This window comes from Zootoca vivipara, chromosome 4 (assembly GCF_963506605.1).
Source record: "Zootoca vivipara chromosome 4, rZooViv1.1, whole genome shotgun sequence".
NCBI classification, from domain to species: Eukaryota; Metazoa; Chordata; class Lepidosauria; order Squamata; family Lacertidae; genus Zootoca; species Zootoca vivipara.
In genome coordinates this window covers 94,231,261-94,245,923 of record NC_083279.1, presented here as the reverse complement: position 1 = coordinate 94,245,923, position 14,663 = coordinate 94,231,261, and the positions used below count along the sequence as shown (strand labels likewise).

At 45.1% G+C, this 14,663-nt stretch overlaps 1 protein-coding gene across 1 annotated transcript in view; it reads left to right on the top strand.

Annotated features, from left to right (window-relative positions):
• MYO7A (myosin VIIA) overlaps window positions 1-14,663 on the top strand; it is a 159,395-nt gene that overhangs the window by 119,104 nt on the left and 25,628 nt on the right. Inside the window, exons 30-35 of the mRNA XM_060273921.1 lie at window positions 1,612-1,785; window positions 4,631-4,858; window positions 7,899-8,069; window positions 9,950-10,067; window positions 11,295-11,421; window positions 13,904-14,073. Of these exons, the coding sequence (XP_060129904.1) occupies window positions 1,612-1,785; window positions 4,631-4,858; window positions 7,899-8,069; window positions 9,950-10,067; window positions 11,295-11,421; window positions 13,904-14,073 (988 nt within the window). The remainder of the gene's footprint in view (window positions 1-1,611; window positions 1,786-4,630; window positions 4,859-7,898; window positions 8,070-9,949; window positions 10,068-11,294; window positions 11,422-13,903; window positions 14,074-14,663) is intronic.

Here is a 14,663-nt window from a genome sequence, read left to right as displayed (position 1 = left end):
TTAAAAGGTCTGCCTTGGATTCGTATCGAGATCATTCTGTCATTTTTGAGATTGCATCCCATTACAGCTTTTGCCACTCTTTTGTTGACTATGAGGGCCACTCCATTTCTTCTACAGGATTCTTGCCCACAGTAGTAGATATGATAGTCACCCGAACTGAATTCGCCCATTCCCTTCCATTTTAGTTCACTGATGCCCAGGATGTCGATATTTATTCTTGTCATTTCATTTTTGACCACATCCAGCTTACCTCCATCCATGGTTCTTACATTCCAGGTTCCTATGCAATATTTTTCTTTACAGTCATAGCTTCCCCCAAAGAATCTTGGGAACTGTAGTTTGTTACGGCTTCGGAGAATCATCATCATTATACAGTGGTACCTCGGTTTGCGACCGCAATCCGTTCCGCGGAGCCGGTCGCTCCCTGAATCGGTCGCTCGTTGAAGGCACGCTTCTGCACGTGTGCGAAGCACCGATAGAGCGCTTCTGCGCATGTGCGCGCTGCGCAGAGCACTTCTGCACATCCGAGCGCCGCGGAACCCGGATGTAAACACTTCCGGGTCCGCGGTGGTCGGAAACCAAAGCGGTCGCAAATGGAGGCTGTGGCAAACCGAGGTTTGACTGTAATTGTAATCACCATTATTGTAATTTATAGACTGCCGTTCATTCATCACAAGATCTCAGGGCAGTTTACAAATACAAGATAAAAACACAGTAACTAAAACAACCAAACTATAACCACCCCCTTCCCATAAAAGGTAAAGGTAAAGGGGCCCCTGACCATCAGGTCCAGTCGTGTCCGACTCTGGGGTTGCGGCGCTCATCTCGCTTTATAGGCCGAGGGAGCCGGCGTTTGTCCGCAGACAGCTTCCGGGTCATGTGGCCAGCATGACAAAGCTGCTTCTGGTGAACCAGAGCAGCACACGGAAACACCGTTTACCTTCCCCCCGGAGCGGTCCCTATTTATCCACTTACAATTTGATGTGCTTTCGAACTGCTAGGTGGGCAGGAGCTGGGACCGAGCAACGGGAGCTCACCCCATTGCAGGGATTCAAACCACCGACCTTCTGATCAGCAAGTCCTAGACTCTGTGGTTTAACCCACAGCACCACCTGGGTCCCATAAGCACATTTAAAAGGCCGTGGAATATTAATCAGCCAATGGCCTGGTTGCAGAGGAACGTTTTCTCCTGGCACCTAAAAATATATAATGAAGGCACCAGGCGAATCTCCCCTATTCCCATCACAGAGCTACAATTCCCGGATTGGTTTAACAATCTGAACTCTGGGGAAGAAAATCTGCGAATAGGGGTTTCCAAAGAACTCTCCGCACCCTTAACAAGCCACAGTTCCCAGGAATTTCTTTTGGGGAGACGCCATGACTGTTTAAAGTGGTATGACGCTGCTTTGAACGTGTGGTGTTTATGGGGTCTTATTTTAATCCTGTTTTCAGATGGTTGTGTAGAACATTAAATATTTGCCTACAACACCAGGCACAGGGGGAGATTTTACTGGAGGTCCTACTTTAGGTCGAAAATCTGAAGCCTGCAATCTTACTTTGTTTTTGTTCGTTTTTTAATTTTTTAAAAAATTAATGGCTTTCTTCTGCTAGGCAACCAAATCTAAGAAACCCATCATGCTGCCTGTTACATTCATGGACGGGACGACTAAGACCTTGTTGACAGACTCTGCGACAACAGCCGAAGAGCTCTGCAACTCTTTGGCGGACAAGATAAGCCTGAAGGACCACTTTGGATTCTCGCTTTACATTGCTCTGTTCGACAAGGTAGGCCACAGGTATAGGGGAAACTAGACGTGTTTTTAATATGTTGCTTTCCAAACCCATCTTAAAGGGAAGGCGGCGTTCATGGAGCGAGGTCCCAGTCCCCTGCCCTCCAGCATTCAACACAAACCGTTTGTTCTTGTTTACAGAAATGAGGGAGAAATCCGCTTCACTTTTAATGGTGGACCTACATATTTTGCATTTTCCAAAGCAATACAAGAACCGAAACACAGCCAGCCTTTGAAATTTGCACTTCTCTGAATTTTGCAATGCAGGTCACGTACATTTTCTCCTCATATGTGAGAAAAATGCATGTGCTAGGGGGAAATGTTCATAAAAATGCATATTTGTTCATTGATTTATGATTTTATGCATGTTTTACCCTAGTATATACATTTTTGTACACGTTACTTGGCACATACAAAATGTGTCTGAAATTTCTCTCTCTCTCTCTCTCTCTCTGTGTGTGTGTATATATACACAAACACACACACAGACACACACATTAAATTACAATCAGGAAAAAGATTATACAAAATTTTCCATCCACTATTATAGGAGAAAGAAAACCTGGATCATAACCTTAAATTTAGAAAAATAATATAGTATGATATCTTCACTAAATTTCTTGCTTGAGAAGGAAATAAAAATCACCTATTTTCTTACATTGTTTTTTTAACTTTGTTGCTATTTTTGTGATGTTTTCAAAGCAACTTTTCATTGTTTTTATGTAAGATTCATGTTGAAGAAGATTCATGAGATAACTGCTGCTGCCGCTACTACCGCTACGATGATGTTAGTAGGAATAATGATACCTAGGACCAGGGCCGGCCCAAGACATTTTGACACCTGAGGCAAACCACAAAATGGTGCCCCCCCCTCCTCAAGAAGGGTGTGAGTGAATATCTATTTGAGGAACAAGGGGGGAATAAAGATCTACATTGGGATCTGCTGCCCCTGTGGAATCTGCCGCCTGAGGTGGTTGCCTCATGTCGCCTCATGGGTGGGCCGGCCCTGCCTAGGACCAAACTGTAAAGGGCTCCATAGACAAACCCTCCGCACACACAGTGCCAGATTTATGTATAAGCTAAACAAGCTATAGCAGAGGGCCCCACTCTCTTGGGGGCCCAAAAAAAAATTAAAGGAAAAAAAGAACTGGGTGTACATTTCCAAAATAGAAGATAAAAAACAAATAAAACCTACGTACAGCGACAGTGTGTGTGTGTTGTGTAGGCTCCTATGGTGTAAGTCATGGGCCCTGCCTGCTAGCCTGCTCCCTAAAATATCACTGGTTTGCTCCTTTCTATATATGGGGTGCCTACATTCTGCTATTTATAATTATTAGTAGTTTGCATCATATATTTACACCTATTTTTATTATTTCATGTTATAGCAAGTTTCTGAGTCTTTGTAAATTGTGTTTCTAAAGGAACTTTTGTTATTGCCAAATGACAATGTGTTTGCATTATTCAGTTTGTTATGAATAAAAAATAATTTTAAGTTAGAGCTTAATAATTATTTCACTATTAATATACTTCTTCTTAATTGTATTTCAGTTCAGCAATTACTTTGATTATATATATATATATATATATATATATATATATATATATATATATATAAAATACTTTTTATTTATTTCAATTATTAAAAACCATACAGATTTACATTTACATAAACATAAAGAAAATTAGAACATTTCATTTTTACATACTGTATAAAGAATTCCACATTTGAGAGAGAGAAAATTCAAAAATAGGAAAGTAAAAAGTAAAAAGAATAAAACAGAGGCAAATATAAGGGAAAAAATAAAAAATGAGAAAAAAATAAAAAATAAAAACTATATATATATATAAAAAGAAGAAGAAGAAAGAGCAGCTTTCTTCCAATCATATCCTGTGTAAGTTATGTACATCCATTTAAATTCACACTTAAGTTTCATATCAATATTTCCTTGTCCTTTTAAATTTCAGCATGGTTCAATTCTGGTCTGCTTTCAGGATTTGGTTATTTAATCAAATTTATGTAATCTTCAAAGATCCTCCACTCCTTTTTTACTTTTTGCTTTGTTTGACCTCTAATTTTTCCAGTAGTTTTAGCTAGCTGTGAATATTCTTTCATTAGAATTTGCCAATCTGTTATATTTGGTGCATCTTTGTTTTTCCATTTTCTAGCGATAAGAACCCTCGCAGCTACAATACCATACATAAGTAATATTCTACTTGCATCTTTAATGTCCTCTGGTATTATATTTAATAAAAACATTTCTGGTTTCTTTATGATCTTACACTTCAACATTTTCTTTAACTCTTCATAAATATTATTCCAAAACTTGTTTATTTCTGGACATTTCCACCACATATGCATTTGGGTTCCTATCTCCTTCTAGCACCTCCAGCATTTTGGTGATTTGTTTTTATACATCTTGGCTATTTTGTCTGGTGTTTGATACCACCTGTACATCATTTTGAGAATATTTTCCCGCAGATTATAACAGGCGGTAAACTTCAAATCCTTTTGCCACAACCTTATATATATATATTGTTATGTGCAAATGTCCTTCGATACTTGTTAGGTCCATAAATTACCATATAGCATACATATATCCAACACACAAAAACAGCAACCATTTGTTGTTGACAAAGGACAGCTGGACATATAAAGGGCCCCATTACATTCAGTAGCTTAGGGCCTCATTGAACCTAAATCCGGCCCTCCGCACACAGCAACAAGGATGCAGTGAGGACCAGGATTTCCAACAATGGGAATCCCGTTTGTTTAGGGCCTCCAGCCACTTATTGGAAGGGGGCGCGCCAAACTTTTACCTGTTTTGCGCTCCCCTTTCCAGGTCTCTTCCCTCGGCAGCGGCAGCGACCATGTGATGGATGCCGTGTCTCAGTGCGAGCAATACGCCAAAGAGCAGGGGGCTCAGGAACGCAACGCCCCGTGGAGGCTCTTCTTCAGGAAGGAAATCTTCACGCCCTGGCACAACCCCAACGAGGACAACGTGGCGACGAACCTCATCTATCAACAGATCGTGAGAGGGGTGAAGTTTGGGGAATACCGGTGCGATAAGGTAAGACCTACATTGGCTTCCAGTATGTTTCTGAGCACAATTCAAAGTGTTTGTGCTGACTTTGAAAGCCCTAAACGGCCTTGGACCATGATACCTGGAAGAGAGTCTCCACCCCCCCATCGCTCTGCCCGAGGGCCTTCTGGCGGTTCCCTCATTGCGAGAAGCAAAGCTACAGGGAACCAGGCAGTAGTGGCGCCCACCCTGCGGAATGCCCTCCCATCAGATGTCAAAGAGATAAACAACTACCTGACATTTAGAAAACATCTGAAGGCATCCCTGTTTAGGGAAGTTTTTAATGTGTGACATTTTAATGTATTTTAATCTTTGTTGGAAGCCACCCAGAGTGGCTGGGGAAACCCAGCCGGATGGGCGGGGTACAAATATTATTATTATTATTATTATTACTAGTGGATTTTAGCCCGTTTAAAAACGGGCGCTAGAGGAAGCGGCCTGCCGGGACTGGCTTGGCGGTGGCGGGTCTTCCCGCCACCGCCAAGCCAGTCCGCAGCGGGGGCTTTTCGCCGTTTGCCTTCCCCTGAGGGGGAGGCAAACGGCGAAAAACCCCGCCGCGCCGCAATTCGGCTCCGGGACTGGCTTGGCGGTGGCGGGTCTTCCCGCCACCGCCAAGCCAGTCCGCAGCGGGGGTTTTTCGCCGTTTGCCTTCCCCTGGGGGAGGCAAACAGCGAAAAACCCCGCCGCGCCGCAATTTGGCTCCGGGACTGGCTTGGCGGTGGCGGGATGTTCCCGCCACCGCCAAGCCAGTCCGCAGCGGGGGCTTTTCGCCGTTTGCCTTCCCCTGGGGGAGGCAAACGGCGAAAAACCCCGCCGCGCCGCAATTCGGCTCCGGGACTGGCTTGGCGGTGGCGGGTCTTCCCGCCACCGCCAAGCCAGTCCGCAGCGGGGGCTTTTCGCCGTTTGCCTTCCCCCGAGGGGGAGGCAAACGGCGAAAAACCCCGCCGCGCCGCAATTCGGCTCCGGGACTGGCTTGGCGGCGGCGGGAAAAAGGGGAGGAATTCCTCCCCTTCTTCCCGCCGCCGCCAAGCCAAAGCGGGCTTCCCTCCGCGCCCGCTGCCGCTTCGGCTTCCTCGGGTTCCCCGAGGAAGCGCCGTCCCATGCCGGAGGTGTGCGGCAAGGCTGCCGGGGGGGGGAGCGCTTCTCTCCCCCGCCGCCTCACCGCGCACCTCCAGCATGAGACTGGGCTTCGGAGCGGCGGTTGGCGGAGCGGCAGTTGGCTGTTCCCTGTGTCCCGAGAGCGCGGGTCCAATCCCTGTGTCCCTGGTTGTCCCTCCGTCCAATCCCTGTATCCCTGGGGCACATGCGCAGTGACCCAGGGACACACGGGACATCTGGACGCAGGGACAACATGGACATTATTATATAGGATTATTATTATTATTATTATTCCCCCATGAAAACCGGGGCGGCGATGAATTCATACCTGCCAAGTTCCTCTCTGAAAAATAAGGGACCGGATCGAAAGTAGCAGACCGGAAGTAGCGCTGCCGCCATTTTGGAACTGGGCGGAGCATGCTCAGAAGTGACTTTTGATGCTGCTTTGCTCAGTTCGAAAATGGCCGCCGCGCCAGAAGTCGCACTGCAGCCATTTTGGAACTGGGCAGAGCAGCATCAAATGTCACTTCTGAGCATGCTCCGCCCAGTTCCAAAATGGCCGCCGCGCCAGAATAAACCGGGGGAAAACAAAAAAATCCATTTTTTCAGCTAGGAACAGCTGGGAAAACGCGGATTTCCCAGGGAAAACGGGAGACTTGGCAGCTATGGATGAATTATTAGGACGGATTTTGAACGAACATTGGCATCCCATGTGGAAAAGGTATCCCGTCTGGTGGTTTTGGATGGGGCTGTCAACAGAGTTTGCTCATTCTGACAGCAGACGGACTTCGTACAGCGACTGCATAGATGAATCTTACTGGCTGTGGTCCTACAAGTTTAACAACAACAACAACAACAACATTTGTATCCCACCTATCTGACTGGGTTTCCCCAGCCGCTCTGGGCAGCTTCCAGTATATACAGTACAAAAACATTTAGAGTAAAAACTTCAAGAAAGCATTCCCCTTGCTCTAAATTTGTCACATAAACACATCATGCCACATTTGTAGTGTATTAACTTCATTTTGACCACTTTATCCCACTTTTCTAAATGAACTGGGACTGGAAGGAAGTGGAAAGAAAAGTTTTTAAGTGTGAAATTTCACTCCAGTCCATAATGCATTTATTTTTATTTATTGCATTTATATCCCATGTTTTCTGCTAAGGAGATGAAGGTGGACCACATTGTTCTCCCCCTCCTCGGTTAATCCTCACAACAACCCTGTGAGGTAGGTTAGGCTGAGTGGCTGGACAAAAGTGACTCCCAGTGAGCTTTATAGCCAAGTGGAGGATTTGAACCCGGGTCTCCCAGGTCCTAGTCCAACATGCTAACCACCGCACGGCACTGGCTAATAAAAGAGTCAGACAAATTATAATAAAAATTGCAATAAAAATATCAAATATGACCATAAAATATAATATATAATATTGCAAAATAATAAAATATAATAGAAGGGTCTAAATTTCACCCAGTACTGGTTAGATACTGCAGCAAAAAGATTGCCTCAGTAAATTGTTGACTACCCTGTGAAGAAAGTTTGCAGCGTTTGGATCTTCTCAGTTCAGAGAAAAGAACAGTAAGAATCAACATGATAGAAGTTTGTGAAATTATGCATGTTATGGGGAAAGCGGACAGAGAAAAGTTTTTTTAAAAAATAATTTTTTATTAATTTTCAATTTCAATCCAATCGTAGCCTCATTACAACATTACCAAATTATAAAACAGTTACTAATACCAATGGTTCAAATACTAAGTTGTATAATTTAGGTGACCTCCCGCGTGCCAGAATTGAGGGTTTGGTGGTTTTCTTTATTTCTTTATTTATTTCTTTATTCCTGGAGGGGAGGGCTATCAAGGGCTATGCTCTGCCTCCATAAATGGAGATGGCTATGCTTCCGAATACTAGTTCTGGAACCCCTTTCTCCACAGGAAGAAGACCTGGCAGAGCTGGCTTCCCAGCAGTATTACGTGGATTACGGGTCGGAAATGGTCTTGGAGCGGCTCCTGAACCTGATCCCCTCCTACATCCCCGACAGAGAGATCACGCCTTCGAAAACCATTGAGAAGTGGGCCCAGTTCATCATAGCTGCCCACAAAAAGGCAAGGAGCTGAGCACTCATTTTAGGAAAAGCACTCATTTTAAGTGGCGGCATCCTAATTTGAAATTTGCATCCATTCTTTATACTAACAGAAAACTCCTTCTCCTGGCCTGCTGTGCGCCCATATTGCCATCTCCCAGCACCCTTAACAAACTACAATTCCCAGGATTATTAATTTTGGGGGGGGCGGGGACCCTGACTGTTTGAAGTGGCACGACACTGCTTCAAAATGTATAATTTGGTGCACCAAATTCCCCCTCAGCTTAAAACACATGCTTTGCAAATACAGTGGTACCTCGGTTTAAGTACCCAATTGGTTCCAGAAGTCTGTACTTAACCTGAAGCGTACTTAACCTGAAGCGAACTATCCCATTGAAAGTAATGGAAAGTGGATTAATCCGTTCCAGACTGGTCCACGGAGTACTCAACCTGAAGCATACTTAACCCGAAGTACTGGTATGAGTGTAACTGGTTCTGGAGGTCCATACTTAACCTGAAGCGTTCATAAACTGAAGCAAACTTTCCCATTGAAAGTAATGGAAAGTGGATTAATCTGTTCCAGACGGGTCCGTGGAGTACTCAACCTGAAGCGTACTTAACCCGAAGCATGGGTGTAATTGGTTCTGGAAGTCTGTCCATAAACTGAAGCGTTCATAAACTGAAGCGAACTTTCCCATTGAAAGTAATGGAAAGTGAATTAAGCCGTTCCAGATGGGTCCGCGACGTTCATAAACCGAAAATTCGTAAACCGAGGTGTTCATAAACCGAGGTTCCACTGTATTAAAATCCAAGTTTAAATCCAGAGGTTTTCTTCGATCCAGATAGCAGATGATGCGAAAGATCTTTTGCCCGGAGCTGCCACGCTTCGAGCAAGTACCTGGTCCCCAACCTTGGTGCCCTCCAAATATTTTGGACTACAACTCCCATCAGCCCCAGGCAGCAGGGGCAATAGTCAGGAATTATGGGAGTCGTAGTCCAAAAATATGGAAGGCAACAGGTTGGGGGAAGCTGGAGGGGACAATTCTGAACAAGGGGGAAGAAAGCATTACAGATTACAGATTATTCTTGAGTTAATAATGAGTTGTTTTCCTTTCATTGTTGTTGTTGGTTTGTTTGTTTTTAATCTCTTTACACACTTAATAGAGCAATCCGATGCATGTCTACTGAGAAGTTAGTCCCACCGAGTTTAATGGGATTTATTCCAAGGTGTGATATATCTCCTTGGGGAGAAGAGAAACCTAAGGAGTCAACCCTACAAAAATCCAGAGTGAGGTCCCTAAGGCGGTTGGATGGTGCCTGGTACGCCTCCTTCCTTTGGACCACATCCGTGAGGCCGAGGGGGAGGTCCGTTCGTCTGGGCAGCCCAGGACCTCCATACACACTGCCCAGGCTTGCACCCCGGGGAGGCCACTTCAGTGCTGCTAATTCAGGAGGTAGCAGTTACGAGTTACTGATCTCTACAGCCACAGCAGGCGGTGTGATTCTCCAGTGCTTTGACTTCATTCCCAGAGGTGCATTCCATTGTCTCTTGAGACAGATGCATGCAAACAACTGCTCTATCTATCTATCTATCTAGGTTGGGGAACATGCAGCAACCCAGTTGTTGTTTAACCACGTTCCCATCAGACTCAGCCAGAATCGTCAATGGTCAGGGATGATGGGGATTGTAGTCCAGCAACAGCTGAAGGGCCACTGGTTCCCCCTTCCTGGTATATAGGATTGCGATCTAAGTATCTTTGGAGTGGGGCAAGGCTACAACTGCTGAAAATATATATTTAGATTGCTCAGTAATGCTATATGAGTTGCTTGATCCACTCGAAACCGTGAAAGATGTTCACTGAGGTTTATCAACTTGGTTTTTTTCTCCCCTCCTTCCTACAGGGAATCTATACACAGAAGAGAACGGACCCCAAGAAAGTCAAGGAAGATGTGGTGGATTTTGCCCGCTTCAAGTGGCCTTTGCTTTTCTCCAGATTCTACGAAGCTTTCAAGTTCTCAGGTAAACCCAAGAAACTAGACCTCATGATAGGCTGCACCGCTCATAACTATAGATGTTGGTGGTGAAAAATGGCAATCTACTGACAGGCCCACTTCTTGAGTTTTAGTTACTGTTCTTTGTAAGGACCAGCTGGGAACAGTTCAAGGAGGCTGGTGAAACAGCTGCTATTCGGTAATAACTGGGGAAAAGAGCCAGGGGCAGCTGCTCTCTTAAAATTCCCAATGGAAGAATCCGCCGCTTGCAGGATGAAGACTCGGGGCTTCGCTTCTAGGAGGTGACGGTGGTGCCCAAAATGGCTCCCGCGACTCACACTCCGCTGGCTCTCGGTGGCTCTACTGTGCCGCCTGGGCAGCGGAGAAATCGCGCAAATTCGGAGCTCCGCTGGGCTGCTAAGCCCCCGGGACGCTCTTCCCAGAGTTTTTATGGCGAATCCGCCTGCCCCGCAGATGCCAGAGACCTCGGAGCTCGAGGTCACTGCGTCCTCTCGCCAGCGCGATGGACTGGAAGTCATCTTATTGCACATCTTTTCAAACCAGGGTGGATAAAAACCAATTATTATTTTTTAAAAAAATTAATCAGATTTTTTTTATTTAAATCGGGGTTGTTTTATTTAAAATGGATTTTTAAAATAAAATGCTTTTGGAGGGAAAATCTTTCTAAAGATAGATTTCTATTTAAGTTACATTATAGTCCAAAGGCTATTCATCAGGAAATAAGGATTTGTTTTAAGTTTTTCATGTGTGCTAAAACTCAGTCTAAGGGTGTTTTTTTTAAAAAAAACACGTTTAACCACATCAGTTAACAAACATGGATACATATGCTATAATGTTATTGTTTTCGTTTTTAAAAAATGCTCAAGCTGTTATTAAGGAAATTATTATTATTCTCCTTCCAATAAAGTACAGCAGAAAAGCTGTCCAAATATAAACAGTTAACTTATTAAACCTCACAATAATTTCATAATTATCTGTCAATATATTTCTAATGGTATAACCAAATCAGTAATTTCTGATATAACCATAAAAACTACTCTGAAAATTTATTATTCCAAAAACAAAACCTTCATCTGGTTGTAAATATGCAAGAATGAGTCTTTCTGTTAAAAAATATATGATTTAAATCAAGTCTTACTGACTAGTGATTTAAATCAAGTCTTACTGACTAGTGATTTAAATCGTGATTTAAATCAATTTGATTTAAATGAAATCCACCCTGTTTCAAATCTAGGTCCCAGCCTTCCCAAAAACGACGTTATTGTAGCTGTGAACTGGACAGGAGTGTATTTTGTAGATGAACAAGAGCAGGTCCTTCTGGAACTTTCCTTCCCAGAGATCACGGCCGTCTCCAGCAGCAGGTAAGGTGGTAAAATGCTAGCTAATTGGTAAGTCTGTTTCACAGAGCCAAGCAATGTGCTGAAGTGTTCAGTCCTCTGCTCTTTGGGGAAAGACCCTCTGTAACATATCCTGCCCACAATCTCAAAGACTCATCTCAGCCACTCTCTGTGAAAGCAACGGGACAGGAAAAGGTCTCTATAAGCCTTTCCACTTCAACAGGTATGCTGATACGGGTATGGGTTGGGACGCAGGTGGCGCTGCGTTCTAAACCACTGAGCCTCTTGAGCGTGCTGATTGGAAGGTCAGCGGTTCGAACCCCTGCAACGCCATGAGCTCCCATTGCTCTGTCCCAGCTCCTGCCAACCTAGGTTTCGAAAGCACACCAGTGCAAGTAGATAAATAGGTACCGCTGCGGCGGGAAGGTAAACGGCGTTTCCGTGCACTCTGGTTTCCGTCACGGTGTCCCATTGAGCCAGAAGCGGTTTAGTCCTGCTCGCCACATGACCCGGGAATCTGTCTGTGGACAAATGCCTCAGCAATATCGAAAGCAACGCGATGGCCAGAAACAATTACAGTATAGAAAACTTTATGGAATAATGCAGAACATCAAAACTATCAAACTGAAGTCTCTGAAAGTCCTTGAATAAGTCACGGTGCCAGACTTTGCCCGGCGGAGATCAAGCTTGTAAAGCTTTGTATAATCGGCAAATGTCCAATTCTGATGTCCATCTTTCTACTCACGAGTGTTTGTTCAACTAATTGGCTGATGAAGAACTGAACGAAACTGTAGTTGCTATCCAGAAACACTGTTCAGCAGAGTTCAGAGTTGGACATCAGAATTGGACATTTGCCGATTAGCTTTACAAGCTTGATCTCCATCGTGTTGCTTTCGATATTGCTGAGTCATATTTTGCAACACGGGTTTGTTTGTGGACAAATGCCGGCTCCCTCGGCCTGAAAGCGAGATGAGCGCCGCACCCCATAGACGCGTTTATCTTTTTTACCTTATATGGGAAGGGGTATGTCCAAAGGCATAGTGTCCATAAAATGTATATATTGGCAAAAGGGGGCATGCTTCTTGGATAATGTGCATATTGACTGGAGAATGTGCACATTGACCAGAGAATGTTCAAAACACAGTCAAGGCCCATTAGAGATTGTGCCTTGGATACTGTACAAATGCTTGGTTGCTGTACAAAATGCAGTTACAATAGACACATTCTCCAAGGCATGTTGGAGATTGTTATCTGTTGGCCAGGTAATGTGCACAACAACTTCTTCATGGACCGGTAATGTGCACATTCTCCATGGGGCCTGGTGAATGTTCACAATGGCCAGCTGTTGTGCACATTAACTGCTCAGCTTACACAACCCCTATGTAAATATTTTAAAAAATTAAATCAATGGCTTTTCTTCCTTTTCTGTTTGGGTGTGGCATTCCCTGCAACTGAAGCCTGAAGCTGTACAGCTGCCAGGGGCTGGTCAGAGTCAGATGCCAGAGGCTGGTCTGACTCTGAAGATGGAGGAATACAGTCAGAGACAGAGCAGCCACTGACAGAGGAAGAAGGGTAGGGTTTGCCCCCCCTTCCTTCAACATTCCCAGCAGCAGATTCAGAGGCCACACAGTTTGGGGGGGGGGAGAGAGTTCCACAGCTTTGAGATAGTAGCTAAGCAACCAGAAGATAGGGAGTGTTTGGAAGGCTCTTCATATGAGTGTGGGGGGGGGATTCCCTCCCTCCCCTTGAACTCAGAGGGCTGAAAGGGTTAAAGAACAACGGAAGGACAAGGGAGGGAGAACTGGATACTGCCGTGCTTCTTGCTGTGGAAGGGGAGGAGATTCAGATATCCTGGTGGAGGGTGGCCTTAGGCTGCTCTCTCTGTATGCTGTTGTAAATAAGACAGACTATAAGCCTGTCAGAGGCTTAATAATAATAATAATAATAATAATAATAATAATAATAATAATAATATATTTATACCCCGCCCATCTGGCCGGGTCTCCCCAGCCACTCTGGGAGGCTTCCAACAGAAGAATAAAACACAATAATCTATTAAACATTAAAAGCCTCCCTGAACAGGGTTGCCTTCAGATGTCTTCTAAAAGTCTGGTAGTTGTTTTCCTTTTTGACATCTGTTGGGAGGGCGTTCCACAGGGCAGGCGCCACCACCAAGAAGGCCCTCTGCCTAGTTCCCTGCAACTTGGCTTCTCGCAGCGAGGGAACTGCCAGAAGGCCCTCGGTGCTGGACCTCAGTGTCCGGGCAGAATGATGGAGGTGGAGCTCCAGAGAGAAGGGGGAAACTCCTGTGCCTGCCAGCGTATCTGACAACAGGCTGCTCTGTCACCTCATTGTTCTGGAGGTTGTAGACCTGGTTTGTTTGCCTGGGCAATGGAAGTGCACTTTTCAAGTGCAGGTGGAGAAAGCCCAGGGCTTAAAATTCCCCACTGTGTTCTCGGGCTGATGTTACTACACAATGGTTCTTTTCCTACGGCGCTTGTTCTAGAGGTGGGAAGCTTCAGGGCCAGAGCTTCACCTTGGCCACCATCAAGGGAGATGAGTACACCTTCACGTCCAACAACGCAGAGGACATCCGAGGTCTGGTGGTCATATTCCTGGAAGGGCTGAGGAAGAGGTCGAAGTTCGTGGTCACGCTCCAGGACAACCCAAATCCTAGTAAGGAAACTGAGCTGAACAAAACGTATCTAGGGGAATGTCAGTGTTCAATCCTTAAAACATACCTGCCAAGTTCCTCTCTGAAAAATAAGGGACCGGACCGAAAGTAGCATGCCGGAAGTAGCGCGGCGGCCATTTTGGAACTGGGCGGAGCATGCTCAGAAGTGACTTTTGATGCTGCTGTGCCCAGTTCCAAAATGGCCGCCGCACCAGAAGTCGCGCTGCAGCCATTTTGGAACTGGACAGAGCAGCATCAAAAGTCACTTCTGAGCATGCTCCGCCCAGTTCCAAAATGGCCACCACGGCAGAATAAACCGGGGTTTTTTGGCTGGGGACAGCTGGAAAAACGGGCGTTTCCCGGGGAAAACGGGAGACTTGGCAGCTATGCCTTAAAACAATATCAAGGGGGGGATATTGTCTGGGTCACTTTTCATAGTGCACTGTCCTGAGCTTGCTTGTGAATTAGAACACAGTTCCTTTGGTTTAACACACTTTTCGGGATTTTGCAATGTATTTCCGCCGAGCAAAAGGGGGCATGCAAACAACATGCAAGAGATCTGTACGCAGATGCACATTTTTTACTAGTGAGT